Genomic DNA, 20,311 nt, shown 5'->3' with positions numbered 1-20,311 from the left:
TTCACATAATTGAGTATCCTTACATCTTACTTTCTTATGTTCATGCAATTTTGAGTTGAAATAACTTGATCATATCTTCAAATTTTGCCAGTGTCTAGATTTTATTCATAGCATCTTCATTGTGTGATTTAAAGAGTTATGTGTTTTAAAGTATTTTCTTTTTTCAAATTCAAATTTTCTGTTTGCTTGTGGTGGCTTTGGTGTTGAGAAGAAAAAGCTTGATGTGGTGATTTTGCAAGATTGCAATGGCAATTGAATAGGATATCATAATGTTAATTTTCTTGGTTCTGATCAGTTGTAATTTTTGTCAATAACCGAGGTAGACATTGGATTTCTTTTGCATGGATTTTCAGCTCATAATGTTGAAATATCTTACATGAATTATTAAAATCACTTACATGTTAATTTTGCCCATACTTTTCAAACCCCATTTTTCATCACTTCTCTAAATGTTGATGTTTTCTGTACAGTGTGCTTGCTCATGCATTCTTACACTTATATGTTTGTGTGTCTACATACACAGATGCATAGATAATAGTATTTTATGTAGGTTCTCTAAACACTTTTATCAGTTTTCATCTTTATCTTAATTGCTACTAGAATCAATAGTTTTTTTTCATTTTCATAAGATACACATATCTCCAAATAACTATAAACACTGCTATATAAAAATGGTGCTATTGTATAAAATAAACTTTTGGCTGACCACAAAGCTTCAGCAATTTATATATAAAAGCAAAAGCTCAAAAAAGGAAATTAGGCATATCAGTGTGTAATTTATGAAAGGACAGGCTTTGTGGCAGCTGAAGGTAGCTTGTAAAGCTAATCAAATATACTTGTACTTCCACAGGACGTAATGACACATAGGAAATGTTAGCCATCTCTTCTAATTATTGAGTTTGGAATGAATGTTGTAGTTGTGACCCGAAAACAACACAGAATTATATAAATAAATTTTTATGAATAAATTTTTATGTGATATTTTTATCTCATTCTACATTTTTTTAATCCCACCATCACACTTGATTTCTTGATTCTCTTTTTTAAAAATTTGCCAGTGGACTTTATTCATTTTTTGTGGTACTGTGAATCGAACTCAGTGCCTCACATATGCTAGGCAAGTGCTCTACCACTGAGCCACAACCTCAGCCCTTGTATAAAATTTTTAAATTGGTTCTCTCCCTGTTCATAATTAAGCAGATGGAAAATAATGAGAAGCAACTGATTGAGAATTTATATAGATATGCGTTGAAATTTGAGGAATATTAAATACTATCCTAGTATAGGAAGAAGGAGTGAAACATAGGGAGCAATGTAGAACATACTATAGTCAGACACCCTGGGTTACATCCTATAATAGGTGACCTTGAATAGCTCCTTAATGGTTCTATTGCTTTTCTCTTAAAAGGGAATAATAATAGTTACTGTAAAGATTAGATATTACTTGTTTAGACTTTAGAACAACATAAAAACTTCAAGTATAAATTTATTCATTATGTAATTTCATATAGTTTTCAGCTAGCATTTGCTGTCTGGCTGATGCATTGCTGATTTCTTCTTTCATCTCAGGGCTCTTAGATACTACTTAGTAGTAGTAAAGGTGGTAGTCTAGATCTTTCTTGGGAAGATTCATACTAACGTGCAGAGCCCTCGAATAAGGCAAGATGTAATACGGTCTGTAGTGTTGACCACATTGTGTTTTAAGATAATTACTTACCTAGGCAAGAACTGGTGAAAACCTGAGCTCAACAGAAGCAGTGAGAATAGAGAAACACGGATTTCAGAGATATTCCAGAGATTGAAACTGAATGGTTGCTTTTGGAAGTTGAGGAATTGAGACAGTTGAAAATTACTCTGGAAAAATAAAATAATATTTTAATAAATAAAAAAAAGAAAATGCCTCTGGGATTTTTTAATTTGAGTAACTTTCTTGTTTGTTATTGCTCAGGTAGGGAAGACTGGCTTAAGCAGCAAGAGGAAGTACTTATGGAAGGGAAATAATGAGTTAATGTTTTTAGTCTTGATTTTTGAGGTGGTTGACAGGAGTCCAGACAGTTGGTTGGCTGAATGTCAGAGGAAAGGTGGGAGGTAGAGACTTGGACTTGACTGTACTGTTAGAGTGATGGTATATTTAGTTTTGTGTCAACATCACACCCTCCTGAAATGTATGTGAATGTTAATAGAATAATTATTTTCCTAAAAATGTGTAATGTACAATGCAGATAGTTTCAAAAGTCCTTCAAAACCTCTCTACTTGTTATTTTGGAGAGATTTCAAGGGGAGAGATTTACTGATTATACTGTGATCTCCCCAAATTGGTCACATCTGGATTTTGATCTATAAGAAATTATAAACATTTATGGTAGATTTAGTTAAGCTTAGAGTACTAGAGAACTCTTATAACATTTAGCCATTGTTTAAATGACATTAGTCTTAGTTAACAGACATCTAAAATTGTCTTGAGATGTAAAAGAGCAATTTTCAAATGTATTTAAGTATATTTGCTAAGTATTAAAGTGAAGCTTAATTGTTAGTTTTTATGGGAAAGAAATTATTTTAAAAATTTCCAATGAGACATTACAACAGTTGATTATTTCTCATTACCTTTCCTAGTTTCCCAAATACGATTATAAGATTGTAGAGAATAAATTGATACATGATAAACATTAAAAAATTTTAAAAGTCCATTTTGTTTACAGTTTATTTACTTTTGCAGTGCTGAGAATCTAAATTAGGGCCTCACCCCTATAGGGAAGCATTCTACAACCCACCTATATCTTCAGCCTCTTTTTAAAAGTAACTTTATAAGCTACTTTAAGTAAAAGTTCAAATATAGTAATTAGATAAACATTAGAGACTTTTAAAAGTGTGACAAAATGATAGCTTAGTATAACAATAACCATGGCCATTTTTGACTATAGGAATTTGAGGATTTGGACACAGACGATTTTCTCACTTAAGCAGCCATCTACTAAGAAGGGCAGGACAAATATTTTTTTGAAAAACTACTGCCCCACTAGAATCCAGATTCTAGGTTGATTTTTCTTAGTGGTTAAAGTAGATTTTAAAAGTTGAGGAGTAATTAAGGAAGGAAAAGGATTTCAGCCTGTTCTGCAAATGAAATGGCATCAGGGAGGTGATGGTCTTTGCTGAGGTTTAGTGGCTGGTGATCAGCTTCTGCCTCTGCAAGCAGTATAAGATCATCACAGATGGCGCAGAAAAACTGTCAGAGTGTGCCTGGTAAGCATGTGACTTGGTACTCCAGGTCAGATTGAGTTCATTCACCCAGGGAAATTTCTGAAGACTGTCATTGTGGACATTAGCTCCTGTCGAACTAACTTGTTAATTTTAGAATTTGTAGTTTTGCCTTTAAAACAGGACATATCTTTTTAAAAGAAGCATTAGGAGGAGGAAGTCAGGACATTTACACACTGAAGAACATACATTCAATTGATGAAACAAGAACTTAAAAGACAAAATATGTATCTCTCAGTGTATACATGTACGTGTAACTCCCTTAAGAGAATTTGTGTTTAACCTTTAATACATATATTCAAAAATTTAAAAACTATGATATGTTAAATGAAATATTGTAACATATGTATAGTATAATTGAGCTGTTATTGTGCCATTTAACTTAAAAGTGTACTTGCTTCTTCAGGCAAGGACTGTGATCTTTTCATAGGCATAAAAAGGTTAGAAGAAAATAGCTGAGGAAATTACAAAGTGACATTACACAAAAAAGAAGAACACATGCATGGAACAGTAATCCATACCAATAATCACAAAAGTTAGTGGGACCATTTTAGTAGCAGTGAACTTAAAAAAAAAAAAATTCCTAACAATAAAAGAAATTGATCTATTGTGCTAGGAATTTGGAAAATGTAGAAAACTCTAAATAAGAAAATAAAAATCATAATTCTTCCAATTAGTTTCCTGCAGATACTATTTCAATATGTTTCTCTTATTCCCTTTTTCTTACACACATGCAAATACTATATTCTGCTATTTCCAAGTAACAGTATACTCTAAAATTCTTTTTCATTGTTGAATATCTGTAATATCAAGTCATTAGTAGCAACCTAAATGTTGCCTCAATAGAGGAATTAGTTTAATAGTCTAATATGCAGCTATTAAAAACAGCAATGAAAATACAGTGTCAAAGTGTCTACAATCTATTGAATGGGGGTGGGAATGTTACCTACTGTGATTTCAGCTTCTTGTTTATATAATAGTTATTTTCATGCCTTTAAATCTTACCTGAAATTCCTGTGCATATTTCATGCATCATTTCAGTACTACTTCTGAGAAACCTTCTTTAATTCTCCATTCCTTCTGAGCAGCTCATTCTTGAGTATACCCTGTGGGCATGGTATCTAATGCCATTTTACCAGTTATTGTGCCATTTAACTTAAAATAAGTACAGTTGCTTCTTTAGGCAAGGACTGTGATCTTTTCATTTTATATTCCCTTAGCACCTAGCACTCTGCCTAGTGGAGCTAGATAAATATTTACCCAAGACTGAGTCTAAATGTAGAGCACTGTACTTTTTATTGTCTTTTATGGGACAATAAAAGGGAACCCAATTTCCAGGAAAACTAATAATCTATTGAGAAATAAGGTGAATAGAAGCCATGAAAAACGAAATATTGAAAATTGTTAAGGAGAGAAATGTCCTCCAGACCAAAAGTATAAAGATGTTCACATACGTATTCTTTGATTCATGTTTTCAAGGACCAATATAAATACAGCCCCAAAATAGATGTTCAGATTTGTTGGATAAAGTTCTATGACTTGATATTGCATATTGCAATTTTAATGACTACAAATAGGATTGTTAAGTTCTTGTTGTTATACATGACAGTAAAATCTATTTTGACATATTATACATACTTGAAGTATATCTTCCCATTCTTGTGCTTGTACATAATGTAGAGTTGCACTGGTTATGTATGCATATATGAACATAGGAAAGTAATGTCCAATTCATTCTTCTGTCTTTCCTATTCCCATTCTCCCTCCCTTCCTTTTGTTCCCCTTTGTCTAATCCAAAGTACTTCTTCTATTCTCTAAACCTCCCCCCTTGTTGTGTATTAGCATCTGCATATCAGAAAATTCAGCCTTTATTTTTTGGGGATTGGCTTATTTCATTTAACATTATAGTCTCCAGTTGCATTCATTTAAAGCCCTTTAGATTTATACTGAGGAGTAGGATAACTTGGTCAAATGGTGGTTTTATTCCAAGTTTTCTGAGGAATCTCCAAACTGCTTTGCAGAGTGGTTGCACTAATTAATGATTGCAAAGAGCATTTTAAATGAACGTAGAGTTTCAGTTCTAAAAATTTTTTATAGTATATAGGTGAGTACATAGACAGTACATCAAGTATGAGTACATAGAGAGTAAATACATCATTGAATGGCACTTTATAATGATATGTGTGGGAATATTACTGTCCTCAAAAGAAGATTGTGATCTCTCAGAGATCCTAGGACAGTACCTTATAGCCATTCAAAAATCTTTCTAGAATTTGAATTTTCCTTTGAAGAGAATATTTAGGAGCTAGATTACTTTAGAGGAAGCTTAATATATATAAGGTGTCATTTTTCTATTATTAAATATTAAGCCAGGAGTTAGAGATACAGCATGTGTGAGGCCCTCAATTCCATTCCCAGAACACATACACACACAATTAGTAAATGAAGTGTTTTAATTATTATTGTGATTAGTTTAGTGAAGTTCCTCCTGGTCAGAGTTCTCAGTTTACTTTTCCCTTAAGAGTCCTAAGTTCTTTCAGTTGCAACTCCATGTGTACATTTCAGCTAAGAAAAGATGTCAACCTGGGAAGAAAATCATTCTTTTTGTTAAACAAATTTTACTAAAATAGAATCTAGCAAGGCTTTGGCTATATTTATACAATAGGCTAGATGTAATTTCATAAAATTAAGCTTTCATGTGCTTATTCACCCTTTTGAACTAAATGTATCTTAGTAACTGTTGAAATTGTAGATAACAACTTAAGGAACAGAGCACCTCTTTTCAAATTATATATTTATTCCAATTTATCTATTACAATCTTGATTATGTAATTGTGGGTTATTTCTTTTAGTTTTTCACAACTTGTTTTCCCCAAGAATCATGTTTGTGGTATGGTTAAATCCATTTTCTTGTGGCTGCATGTGTAGCTCAGTGGTATAGCTTACCTTGCATGCACAATGCTCTGGTTTCAATTACCAGCATTGGAGGGAAACTTAACCTTTGTTTATAAAGCATTGCCCTTCATGGGAATCATGTGATCATTTCCAGTTTTACTGATAAGTTTTTTGATACAACAAAACAATTTATCATGTTTACTTACTTAAACCCTTTAATAGTTCTTAATATTTTCATAGTCTAAAGATCTTAACTGTTCTCTCTCCAGAAAAGATATATATAGAATTTTATGTTTATCATTTGATAGTTAATGATTGCGCTGAGTACAGTGTCCTTTGCTCTTTATGTATTTTTATATATTTTGAATTTAACATATACTTGTAGAATAGCCAAAAGGAAATCATCATAACGGTAATTCTCTATAAACCTGTTCTACAGTACTGTACCAGAGCTCTTGCATTATATATATGTATACACACACACACACACATATTTTTTTTTGGTGGTGCTGGGGATTGACCCCAGAGCCTCGTGCATGCAAAGCAGGCACTCTGCCAAATGAGCTGTATCCCCAGCTCTCTTGCATATTTTTATTGCATGATGTACATGTAAATCTGAAATGATTTTGTCTGAATTATTTAAAATATTTACTATTTAAGCTATGTTTCTTCCTCTTATTTTTCTCATAATTGTATTTTGACCAACAAGACTTTACTTTTCTTACTCTAGATTCTGAAGAGGCTCAGTCTGTCAATCCATCCAGTGTTGATGAAAATATTGATTCTGAAACAGAAAAGGACTCTCTCCTCTGTGAAAGTAAACAGATTCTCTCCACTAAAGCACCTCTTCCATCTGCCCTAGATGAATATGAGTTCAAAGACGATGATGATGAAGAAATAAATAAAATGATTGATGACAGGCATATTCTTAGGAAAGAACAACGAAAAGAGAATGAATCTGAAGCAGAAAAGAGTAGTTTATTTGCAAAACAAGAGAAATCCTTCTATTCTAAATCATTTAAAAGTAAAAAACAAAAATCGTCTAGGGTTCTGTATTCAAGTACTGAAAGTTCTGATGAAGAAGTTCTTCAGAACAAAAAGGTTTCTACTGCATGTTCTATCCCTGAAACATCAAATTCTGATATACAAACCAAAAAGGAATATGAATATAAGCAGAAAGGCAAAGTTAAAAGAAAATTAAAAAACCAGAACAAAAATAAAGAAAACCAAGAGTTAAAGCAAGAAAAAGAGGGAAAAGAAAATACCAGAGTAACAAACTTGACAGTTACTACTGCACTAGATTGTCCAGAAAAGACCAGAGAGGAGGGGAATTTCAGGAAATCTTTTAGTCCAAAAGATGATACTTCATTACATTTATTTCATATTTCCACTGGTAAATCTCCCAAACATTCTTGTGGATTGAGTGAAAAACAGTCAACACCACTGAAACAAGAACATACTAAAACATGTTTATCTCCAGGAAGCTCTGAAATGTCATTACAGCCTGATCTTGTTCGGTATGAAAATACAGAATCTGAATTCTTGCCTGAAAGTTCCTGTGTAAAATCTTATAAGCATAAGGAAAAAAACAAACATCAGAAAGATTTTCACTTAGAATTTGGTGAAAAATCAAATACCAAATTGAAGGATGAAGATCATAGTCCAACATTTGAAAATTCTGATTGTACACTGAAAAAAATGGATAAAGAGGGCAAAACACTGAAAAAACATAAATTGAAACATAAAGATAGGGAAAAAGAAAAGCACAAAAAAGAAATTGATGGTGAAAAGGAAAAATATAAAAATAAGGATGGCACTAAGGAACTGCAGAGGAGCATAGAATTTGATAGAGAATTTTGGAAAGAGAATTTTTTTAAAAGTGATGAAACTGAAGATCTGTTTTTAAATATGGAGAATGAGTCCTTAACATTAGAAAAAAAATCAAAATTGGAAAAAAACATAAAAGATGATAAACCAACTAAGGAAAAGCATACCTCAAAAGAGAGGAACTTTAAAGAAGAACGGGAAAAGATTAAGAAGGAAAGTGAGAAAACTTTCAGGGAAGACAAGATAAAAGATCTAAAAGAAGAAAGAGAAAATGTACGTACAGATAAAGAAACAGAATTCAGTTCTTCATGTTTAATTTTAAATGAGGAATCTGTAGGGCTACATTCAATAGAAAAGGAAATGGACATTGAAAAACAAGAAAAGCATACTAAAGAAAGTAAGGAAAAATCTGAGAAACGATTTCCAACTAAAGAGAAAGATGTTGAAAAGACTGAAAGAAAAAATTCTGAAAAAGAGAAGAAGATAAAACATGAGCATAAGTCAGAAAAAGACAAATTAGATTTTAGTGACTGTGTTGAGAGAATAAAAGAAAAGGACAAGCTATATTCACATCACACAGAAAAATGCTATAAAGAAAGTGAGAAGATTAAAAATAGTACTACTAAAAAAACTGATGATAGAGAGAAAAATAGAGAAAAGATGGATAGAAAACATGACAAAGAAAAAACTGAAAAAGAGAGGCATTTAGCAGAAAGCAAAGAAAAACACTTAGAGAAAAGAAATAAACAATCAGATAACAGTGAGTATGCTAAATCAGAAAAAGGCAGAAGTAAAGACAAAGACAGGGAAGTAGATAAAAAGGAAAAGTCCAGAGACAAAGAAAGTATAAATATAGCTAACTCCAAACACTTAATGGAAGAGAAAAAGTCAAGTACATTAGACAGTAGTAGTAAAGCACAACATGAGAAAACTATATCCCTTAAAGAAAAAACAAAAGATGAACCTTTGAAAACACCAGATGGAAAAGAAAAAGATAAAAAAGATAGAGATATAGATAGATACAAAGAACGAGACAAACATAAAGATAAAATCCATCTAAATAGTTTACTCAAATTAAAATCTGAAACAGATAAGTCTAAATCTAAATCTTCACCAGCATCAAAAGATATTCGACCCAAAGAAAAGAGGTTAGTGAATGATGATTTAATGCAGACAAGTTTTGAACGAATGCTTAGCCTTAAAGACCTAGAAATAGAACAGTGGCATAAAAAACATAAGGAAAAAATTAAGCAAAAAGAAAAGGAACGATTAAGAAATCGAAATTGTTTAGAAGTTAAAGTGAAAGATAAAGAAAAAGCAAAACATGCCCTAGTTGAATCCAAAAACAAGGAGCTTAGTAGGTCAAAGAGTTCAGAACTGGTTGATGCTTATACCAAGGAGAAACAGTCTAAAGATGCAGTTAGTAATAGATCACAATCTGTTGACACCAAAAATGTAATCACTTTAGGGAAGTCATCTTTTGTTTCAGACAGTAGTTTAAATAGGTCTCCTAGATCAGAAAGTGAAAAGCCCGGTCTCAGCTCCAGATCTGTATCCATGATTTCTGTTGCTAGTTCAGAAGATTCCTGCCATACTACCGTGACAACTCCAAGGCCTCTGGTTGAATATGACTCTGACTTTATGTTAGAGGGTTCTGAGTCCCAAATGTCATTTTCCCAGTCACCATTTTTGCCAATTGCCAAATCTCCTGCCCTTCACGATAGGGAGTTGGACAGCCTTGCTGAACTGCCAGAACGGATTAAACCATCATATGCTAATAGACTTCCAGCATCCCATCTCAGGTCATCTTCTGTAGAAGATGTTAAACTAGTTATAAATGAGGGGAGACCTATTGTAGAAGTTCGAAGATGTAGCATGCCATCTGTCATTTGTGAACACACGAAACAATTCCAAACAGTATCAGAAGAAAGCAATCAAGGTAGCTTATTAGCTGTGCCAAGAGATATGTGCCCTTCTCCCAAACCTGAGTTATCATCAAATGTGCCTGAAAAAGACCTCTCAAATGTATCTAACATACATTCCAGTTTTGTAACCTCTCCAACTAGATCTGTAAACAGCAGATATATTTCAACTGATATAAATGTAATCAAGAATACTGCTCCAGTCGGTGCCATGGACAGTCCTGTGCACGTGGAACCATCTAATCAGGTTGGTGTGATCCAGAATAAATCATGGGAGATACCTGTGGATAGACTAGAGTCACTAAGTACTGGTGACTTTATCTGCACAAATACTAGTATACCTGATCAAGATTCCTCTGTTCCGGGTTTTTGCAATTCAGAAAACAAAGTATTGAAAGAACATCATACTGATTTTTTATCTCTTCACCAGACTGAACTGCCAGGAAACTCTTGTGCTCAAGATGCAGCATCCTTTCTTCCTTCACAGCAACCTTGCTCTTTCCCCAGTCAGTCACTTTCAGATGCTGAATCTATCTCCAAACATGTGTCTTTGTCATATGTTGCCAATCAAGAGCCCAGTATTTTACAACAGAAAAATACTGTACAAACGATCACTTCTGTTTTGGATACTGATAACGAATCTGCAAAAGATATGGAAAGTAGTTTCATTCTAGCAGATGTTTCAGTGTACTCTGAAAGCACTAGTCAAGAAGCATCACCAAATTTTGAGAAAGCTAACACTTTGTCTATATTACCATCAGAAAAAGATTTTAACGTAAGTGATACCTCCCCTCAGCTAAATACACATTATGCATTTAGTAAACTAGCTTATAAATCTTCCAGTAGCCATGAAGTTGAAAACAGCTCACCTGACATTCAGGTTATTTCACATGAAAAAGAGAACAAATTGGAGAGTTTGGTTTTATCTCATTTGAATAAGTGCGATTCTGATTTATGTGAAATGAATGTAGGGATGCCAAAAGGAAACCTAAATGAACAAGATAATCCAAAACATTGTCCTGAAAGTGAAAAGTGTTTGCTTTCCATTGAAGATGAAGAATCTCAACAAAGCACTTTATCAAGTCTGGAGAACCACTCGCAGCAGTCAGCTCAGCCAGAAATGCATAAATATGGTCAATTAGTCAAAGTAGAATTAGAAGAAAATGCTGAAGATGATAAAACTGAAAACCAGATCCCTCAAAGAATGACTAGAAACAAAGCAAATATGGTGGCAAATCAAAGCAAACCACTTCTTTCTAGCTGTGCACTGTTGCCAGAAAAAGACAGTGAATCTTCATCTCCTAGGGGAAGAATAAGATTAACTGAAGATGATGATCCTCAGATTCACCATCCTCGAAAAAGGAAAGTGTCCCGTGTACCTCAGCCTGTGCAAGTGAGTCCTTCTTTACTACAAGCAAAAGAGAAAACACAGCAATCTCTGGCAGCCATTGTAGATTCTCTGAAACTAGATGAGATTCAGCCATATAGTTCTGAGAGAGCAAATCCATATTTTGAGTACTTGCACATAAGGAAAAAAATTGAAGAAAAGCGCAAATTATTGTGTAGTGTTATTCCTCAAGCACCTCAGTATTATGATGAATATGTAACATTTAATGGATCATACCTCCTGGATGGAAACCCTTTAAGCAAGATTTGTATTCCCACAGTAAGTATAAGTGTCACTTGATACACATATACAACAATGTCCAATGTAAATTGTAATGCAGGCCACGTAATTTTTAATTTTCTAGACAACATTTTAAAAGTAGAAACAGTTAAAAGTAATTGTAATATTTTATGTAACTTTGTACTTTCAAAGAGTCATTTCAGCACCTAATCAATGTAGACAAATTATTGAGGTATTTTACTTGTTTTTAACTGAATCTTTGAAATCTGGTTTGTTTACAATATATTTCAATTCAGACTAACCACATTTCAGAAAGTGCCCAATAGCCATTTACAACTAGTAGCTTCCTTACTGGATAGCTCAAGTCTACCATATTTTCTTTTTATTCCTTGCTTTGCTTTTGTTTTTGAGGAGGTGTGTTTGTTTTGTTGAAGTCTAATGCCTCTCCATATTCTTTTGATTTTATTCTTTCCAATTCTATGTGGAACCTTCCTCTATTAAAACACTGTCCTTGTATATAAAACTAGGCCTTTCTGTTGTTCTTTATTTACCCATACAGAATATATTTGGGTCTCCCCAGAATGGAGGAGAAAAAAGTTCTCCCTTGCCTATTATAGCTCATGGGACTTGCCCCTGGCTCTTTCCTTCACTGCCATACTCTTGAAGAATAGACTGTATGATGTTTTTCCTGTGTCGTCTCCTATTAATTCCTTAGCCATTATCTACTGGCAGAGAAAAATAGTGAGCTCATGTGTTGAGTCAGATTTATTGACCTCTTTTCATTTTTCTTTTTTTTTGGCAAATTTGACATTGGTACCATCTAGTTCTTCATAAAATTTTCCCCTTCTTAGTCATGATGATGCTCTCTTATAGTTTCTCTGCCTGACAAATCATCTTCTCTTTCTTTATGACTTCATTTTTATACCCACCCTTTAGACATGAGTTCTCTGACTATCCATTCTTTAGTCAACTTTTTGCTCTATGAGCTCTTCAGATATGGAAATTATCTATTTCTCTGCTTTCAGGACTCTTCCAGGTGATAGTTCTCAGAGATTTTGTACTTAGCCATATCATTTGACTTCCAGAATCAAATAGGTGCCTTCTGAGCATCATCACCTAACTATCCTTCAAACAGTGTCTTAGGTTGAGTTCCTTAGGAAGCAGACTCTGAAATATTTTGCTAGAGGTTTATTAGTGGTGTGTAATGAGAAATAAGTGTGAGGAAGCAGAACTGAACAGAATGAGAAGTTGAACTGAAATGCAAAACAGTGATCTCAGTGGAATCCTTGGGAGTGGAATGGCCCATCTTACAGGTTGTCCTGCCCTCAGGGAGGGAGCATGCCCTTGGGCAGCCAGCACTCTTTCCTGAAAGGTAATTCTTTGAGAGGGACTCCAGCATGAGCTCTCATCTACCAGCACTCCCAGGATCTAGGTAGTGAGTACCTCATTCTTGCATTAAGACCTCAAGCTCTAACGTGTACCCCCCCAAAAAATTACTTAATTCATCAATAAAAATTAAAAAGCCATTTTCTTGTTTATTGGCTTTGCATGGGCTGTAGCTTAAAATCCAATTCTTTTTTTTAAAAATATCTTTTCAGTTGTACATGAACACAATATTTTATTTATTTTTATGTGGTGCGGAGGCTCGAACCCAGTGCCTCACAAGTGCAAGGCAAGCGCTCTACCAATCTGACCCCAGTCTACCTATTTAGCTTCATTTTCTCAATACTACTTCCAGATTCACCTAGTACCTTAAATGAACTCATTATTCCACAGGAATCTCTGGTTCAGTACTTTTGATACCCTAGTGATAGAACTGCTATATATCCCTCTCCCTAAGATGGTCTTCTCACTAGACCCCCTTGATATTTTTGCATGTGTTGGTTCTAGCCATGATGTCACTTCTGCTTCTGTCAAAGCAGAATTGCTTGTGTTTTCCTTATCTCTTCCCTATGATATCCTAGTTGATCTCTGCCTCTGTATTATAATCTAATTAAGGGATAGGATACTATTCATCCTTTATAGAATGACTCCCAATTTTAGCCCTGAATATTCTTCTGAATATATAAATGTTCCTCAAGATTCTTAGAATCATAGGTCTAATATCAAACCCATTTATCTTACCTCAAAATTATTTGCATGTACAATATGATAAATATTTGAATATATAACATTCTTAATTAATAGTAAACTAATTAATTATTGTTACCTGTTCTCCAGTTCCCATACAGGAAACTCCTTGAAGGTTTGATTTCTTCCTCTGTGCTTTCCCATCAAATCTGTCACTAAATAATGTTGTTAAGTCACCTCTTCAACTTTCTTTCTTTTTTTTTTTTTTTTGGTGTGTGTGTTGGGGAGCATAGTACAGGGGAATTGAACCCAAGAATGCTATATCCCCAGAGCTTTCTCTCTAGATCTAGCCTTTTTTGAGACTAAGTTGCCCAGGCTGGCCTTGAATTTGGACTCTTCCTGTCTCAGCCACCCCAGTAGCTGAGATTACAGGTGTGTGTCACTGTACCCAGCTTCCTTCTTTCTTTATTACCACTGCCATTCAGGGATTTCATTTACTCCTTGAACTATTCACCAAATATTGCATATTCACATATCCATGTTGCATTCACAAATAATTCATAACTATATGCCAGTTACTGTATGCTCACTGTGCTAGTGAGTAGATATCAGAACAAAGCATTGCTGCCTTATTTCCGTAGTGCTCATCTAATAATTTCTCAGTCTAGCCTTGTTACGGTCTGGGTTCATTATAAAACACACCTGATTATGTGACTACCAGACTTGAGGGACTACCAGTTTTCTATAGGCTAAAGTCACAGTTTCATATTTTTGCACACAGTGTTCTTCCTTTACTTTCTAGACTTGACACTAGTTACTACCTGTGCTGTACACTGGCTATACTTGAAGTCTGCTGACTATCGTGTGCTATTTTGCATCATGCTTTACAGATGTTGTTTTGTCTTTCAAGCTCAGTTCAGAAAAGATCAGAAAATTAGAAGTTGGTTTTATAGCCTCACAGCCACAGAATATACCCAATGCCAGTGCCTTTTAAATCTTAAAAGAAAATTAGATAGCAGTAGTGGCCGAATAGTAATGAATGGTAAATTTGTCATTCATAGACTTGCAGCAAAACCATTTGTTAATAATTTAAAGCATGTTAAGCTAGTAACTTTTTTATTTATTTCTAAATTTGATTTCCCCTTAAAGGATAAGAAATTTTAACTGAAATTTATATATAGTATCATAGGCTATATATTATTTATATAATAGGCTATAATATTAAATGTCATAGGCATATTTAAATTACATTTTTGAACACCTTGGTTAAAAAAAATTTCAAATAAACCATGTTAGGTTGCTGCCTTTGCACAGTCTCTGTAAGAGAGAGAAGTTATTGTGTGTACTATCATCTTACTCCTGCAAAGGTGACATAATAAAAATTTGATTCCTATGAAGTAGTTCTAAGGAATGTCTTTGCTTATGTAAGAACTCTGTTGTATCAAATATTGTTTCAAAAGAGTCTATAAGCAGAGCTGAGAAATATCTGTGATTGTAGTGGATTTTTTTCCTATAGCAAGAATTACTTATGTAGAGACACATAGCACATAGAAAGAACAGATTTCCATTTAGCATACATGAGTTAAAATATAGCTTTTGCTACACACCAGCATTCGTGAATGATTCCTTTTACTTTTCTGATCTTTAGCAGCCACATCTGTAAAACAAGAAAAATGTCTGCCCCACCCTGAAGCAGGTTTTGAAATACTGTGATCCTGAAACCTGTTAAAACCTTTATAAAACAATACTGATTTAAGAAGCTACCATTACTGTATCCCACACCAAATGAATTTATGCTAATATATACTAGAGATGATGTATGGAATCCAATATTTTGCTTATAGAAAGTTGTGCTTTTGAATTTATGAACTGAAACTTGTTTTGTAGTTTAATTTGAACACTAATGAACACCAGAAATAATAACAATTACTTTGATACTACATTGTTTTTTGTACTTTCCAATATGGTATTATCCATTAGTTTTCTCCCAGTCAATGACTTTTTGTCTTAACAAAATAATTGACTCACATTTATCCCAAAGTCATCACATTTTATAACATCCCAAAGTCAGTTTATATATTTATTCTTCCATTAAATTCTTACCCTCACATTTTAACCAGAATGTTGCCATTTTTCCAGAAGAAATCAAGGGACAAAAAATAAAACTGCACAAGTTTCCCAAATCAAATGAGCAGGGAGAAAAAATGTCCAATTTGGTATCTACTGGGGTTTCTAGTAAAAACATACTTTACAGAAACCCTTCAGAGGTTTTCCAAGATTGAGTGATAATAGGAAAGTATGTCCCCTTAGAATCTGTCAAGAGAGTATTTTCAGGGCTTCTGGGACTGAAATATTAAAAAAAAAATTCCAAGAGCCTGCTGTGGTGGTATGTACCTGTAATTACAGTGTGACTGAGGCAAGAGAATCTCCAGTTTGAGGCAGACTCAGCAACTTAGTGAGGCCCTTGCTATCTCAAAAAATATAAAAGGCTGGGAATGTAGCTCAGTAGTAAGGCATTCCTAAGTTAAGAGCTCATTCCCCACTCTGCCAAACAAAAAGATCTCCAAGCATAATTTACTGAAGTTGAGGAAAATTGCACAGGAAAAGTTTCCTCGGAAAGTCATATATTTCTTTGATTTTTATCTCTTTCTGCATGTGATATATGTTGTTTGCCAAATTTACGTATTCTGCCCAGACTTCTCACTCCTTGGCTTCTGCATATGTCCCTTAAACTTCACAAACTCAACACATCAGCACTGAACTGGATTTACAATAAAAAACCTCTTTCTCCTCTCCACTCTCCACTCTGTGGTCTCTGTCACTATTACCACCCTCTTGTTCTCAAAATGTGTAGGTTTTAATTTGAGAACTAGAAGCTTAAGCTAGTTCCTTCCTTTTATCCCTCTTAATCACTAATATTTTTGGACCCTGCCTCACAGCTCCATCTTGCATCTCACACCAACATAACATTGATCTTGTCCCCCTAGTATTATGTTCCTTAGAGACAGCAGTCAACCATAAGATCTTTCAGTGATTCCGTGTTATATCCAAACTTATTATGTTATGCATATTTCTCCAGCATGTTAATTAAATACTTTATATGTGTGTTGTGTGGGAGTTTTCATGGTCCAGAACTTTGGGAAATGCTATTTATCTAAAAATAAATAGATTGCTTTGTTGCAGGACTTCTTAGAACCTTTAATGTGTAGTTGTGCAACTCCTACGTAAATACATGTATACTGTGTTTCCCAAACATACTTGTTCTGAGATCATTTCCTGGACATTATCTGTATGGACATATGTTCTGTGGAAAGGTTGATTTACAAACTTCATTGCTTTGCTGATCTCTTCACCCACATAGCTCACCATTCCTTTCCTCAAATTTGATGTTTCAAGCCAGGCAGGCAGGTGGCTCAGAAGGCAGAGGCAGGAGGATGGCAAGTTTGAGTCCAACCTCAGCAATTTAGTTAGACCCTGTCTCAAATTTTTAAAAAGGGTGGGAATGTAGCTCAGTGGTAAAGTGCTCATGGGTTTAGTTTCCTGTACAGGAAGAAAAAAGATAATCTGAAAGAAATTTAAAACTTCTGGTAGTTTCCTGTAGATCCTGTTCTGTTTCTTTGTTTCATACCTTGGATCATGCTCCCCTCTTTTCTGGTGACTATGTCTCTCCCTTCTTTCTCCCCCCACCCCCACGGGAACTCATTTCTTCTGTTCTACAGCTTAGACATTAAATCCATTCAAGGAAGCTGTCTCTGGTACCCCAACTTAGATGACGGGATGTTCTTCCTCTGTGATAGTTGTGATAGCTAGATTTTGCAAAACTAAAGAGCACCAGACTCATAGCTCTTGTTTAAAGCAGTTCACAGGACAGAAATTGAATATATTACTGCAATTAGAGATCTGAAAAATGATTAGCCCAGTAAGTTATTTGCCATATAGCATTTTCCATTCTGATTGGAATGATTCAATTATTGTGATTTTATCTAATACATTTTGGTTTCCCATAATTCTTATCTGTTAATTATAGAGCCTTAGTGGATCCATGTCCAATTCTTCACTAAGAGCTTTGATGCATACTGTTATGATTCTTGTACCACATTGGGAATTCTTCCACTTTCATATGGAATTGACAGTTAAGCAGTCAAATATCCTGAGATATTTTACTTTCCCCTAATACACTGACAGCAAGTATATGCAAGGAAAATACAGATACTCCAAGGGGTAGAGGAGAAAACTTAGAGATCACATCCATATTTAGATATCTTTTTATATTATCAGTAGAGTGCATCCATATGTTGAGTCAACTTCCTTAACCACCAACATCTATCAGAAAAAGCACACTCTAATATCAAAATGGAAATGTAACCAGTAAATTTTAATTTTAGAGTACAGATGGACAAATTTATGATATCACACATAGTAATGAAATTTGAAAACTACAAATTTATTAGACCATTTCATCTACTTTTATATGAGATAGTTCACTAAATTTAATGCTCAAATGTTTTAGTGTTTGATTTTTATCATGTCCACAAAGAAGCTTATGTCTGTCCTCCACAGTAAATAACTTCCTTAATCCCTCTGATTTACTCTTTGAAATATTCTGTGGCCTCAGAATCAAAACACCTATGCATATTGCACATTCTGCTATATTTCAAACAGTTTGAATTGACTGAGAAGTAACAACCAGTTGTGTAATTGGTACCTTTATTTAATTCACAGAACATCAGGATTTTAAGTTATATGCCAGAAGTTTAATTTTAAAAGAAAAAAAAGAGCCCATTGTTGTAAATAACTGATTCCAATTTTTTAATTAGATTACACCACCACCTTCTCTGTCAGATCCACTTAAAGAGCTTTTTCGGCAACAAGAAGTTGTAAGGATGAAACTACGTTTGCAACACAGTATTGAAAGGGTAAGGTACATTTAAATACATTTATGCAATAATTTATTTTAGTGACAAAATGGCCTATAATTTATTTTCCATTAGTGGATTTTCCTTATTTAGAGTCATTTTGGGAAATAGTTAAACTGACTTTGTTAGCTTGTACTAATCCAATTAAAGAGAAAAATTTTATACCTCTTTTAGTATAGTTGTTCCATGTTAAGTATATTTTTGATACATAGAAGTCTCTAGTAAACACTTATTATCATTGTTGAGTTTGTAGAATGATAGCAATAGATTCGTAGAAGGATATTCATATTTCCAAGTTTTTGAATCCTTGACTTGATACTGTCCACTTTAGGGCTAAGCTATAGAGGCTATGTTTATTTGGCCTTATAGTTCTGCCCTAGTATCTGGTTTTCAGTGTTTAGTCTTGGCATAAAATGATAGGAAAAAAAACAGATTTGTAAAAATCATGAAAGTCATTTCAGTTGGATTTACAAAAATATAACACCTTCTTAATTTTGTGGGAGGGTCAAGTGAATCTGAATATGTAAATTGTTCTCCTTCATAGAAATATACAGTCTCCTTTGATTCATACATAATTGGTTCCCCATGACAGAAATTTTTTATGTGTTTTGTACAATGGACTTCTGAAACAATCTGGAATCCATTAGAACAATGTTTTTAAGTGAATAATGTGGAATTAGTAGAATCACAGAGAGAAGCAACAAATAAAGAAGCACTGGGCATAATTTCCTAACAGCAATAAGCAATTAGGTCATTCAGTGTGTCAGTAGCTATTTCAGCCATTAGGCCTATTTGAAGCCTCGATAGCATTTATCTATACTCCTCTTCAGGTTATAGAAAGCTATGCCTTGTTACAGTTCAGGATTTTCATTTGAATTGTGCACTTTGCAGAATTTTAACAAATAACAGGATTGCCATCTCCTACATATTGACCAACAAACAATTAAATCGCAGCTTACTACAAAGTATCTTAAATATCTGACCACCATGAGATCAACTTTATCATTTGGTGGATGAATAACTACTAGCTACAGAATAACTTGATACTGGGCTAACTGTGTTGCAGAAATGTTTTTACCAGAAGAACTGCTGTCATGTCTTACAGCAGCAGACAAATACAGTAGTTCCCCCCTTATCCATGAAGGATATATTCCAAGACCCTTGGTCTGAGACTGCAAAAAGTACCAAACCATCGTGTGTGTGTGTATATATATGTGCATGTGTGTATGTGTGTGTGCATATGCACATATGTACATACGTACATACACAGTTTTTTTTTTTCCTATACAGTCATCCATGATACAGTTTAATTTAAAAATTAGGTCTAGTAGAGATTGACTAATTATAACAGTGGACTGTATGAAAGTTATGTGTTTGTCTCACAATGTCTGAAAATCCTGTACTATACACAGACTGTGCAGAATTTGTTACTACCTTAGATCTCAGCAATCTTACTATGCAGGTTGTTGTTGTTTTCCTTATTAAGTCCTAATCTTTTAACTTTGCACTTGAAGGAAACACTTTCTGGCATCTCTGGCACATCTAGATTGCCAGCATCACTTCTCTTTGGACCTTGGGGGCATTACTAAGTTAAATAAGGGTACTTTTGAACCAAAACACTAGTACCAATCAACCTGATAACTGCTGGTAACTACTAAGCTGTATGAGCTATTAATTACTAATAAGAGGGGAGCATTTAGTGTGAATATTCTGGACAAAGGAATGATTCACCTCCTAGATGGGGCAGAACATAATGGTCCAAGGTTTCATCATGCTTCTCAGAATAGCACAGTCCAATC

General features: G+C 34.1%; 1 protein-coding gene across 9 annotated transcripts in view; it reads left to right on the top strand.

The window, feature by feature from the left end:
• Ankrd12 (ankyrin repeat domain 12) overlaps positions 1-20,311 on the top strand; it is a 118,161-nt gene that overhangs the window by 92,166 nt on the left and 5,684 nt on the right. For all 9 annotated transcript variants that reach the window (XM_071602464.1, XM_071602463.1, XM_071602460.1 and 6 more), the window contains 2 exons: positions 6,881-11,565; positions 18,414-18,512. In XM_071602464.1, the coding sequence (XP_071458565.1) occupies positions 6,881-11,565; positions 18,414-18,512 (4,784 nt within the window). The remainder of the gene's footprint in view (positions 1-6,880; positions 11,566-18,413; positions 18,513-20,311) is intronic.

This window comes from Marmota flaviventris, chromosome 16, assembly GCF_047511675.1.
Source record: "Marmota flaviventris isolate mMarFla1 chromosome 16, mMarFla1.hap1, whole genome shotgun sequence".
Classification (NCBI taxonomy): Eukaryota; Metazoa; Chordata; class Mammalia; order Rodentia; family Sciuridae; genus Marmota; species Marmota flaviventris.
Note: the sequence above shows the minus strand (reverse complement) of the source record. Positions and strands in the feature narration are given on the sequence as shown.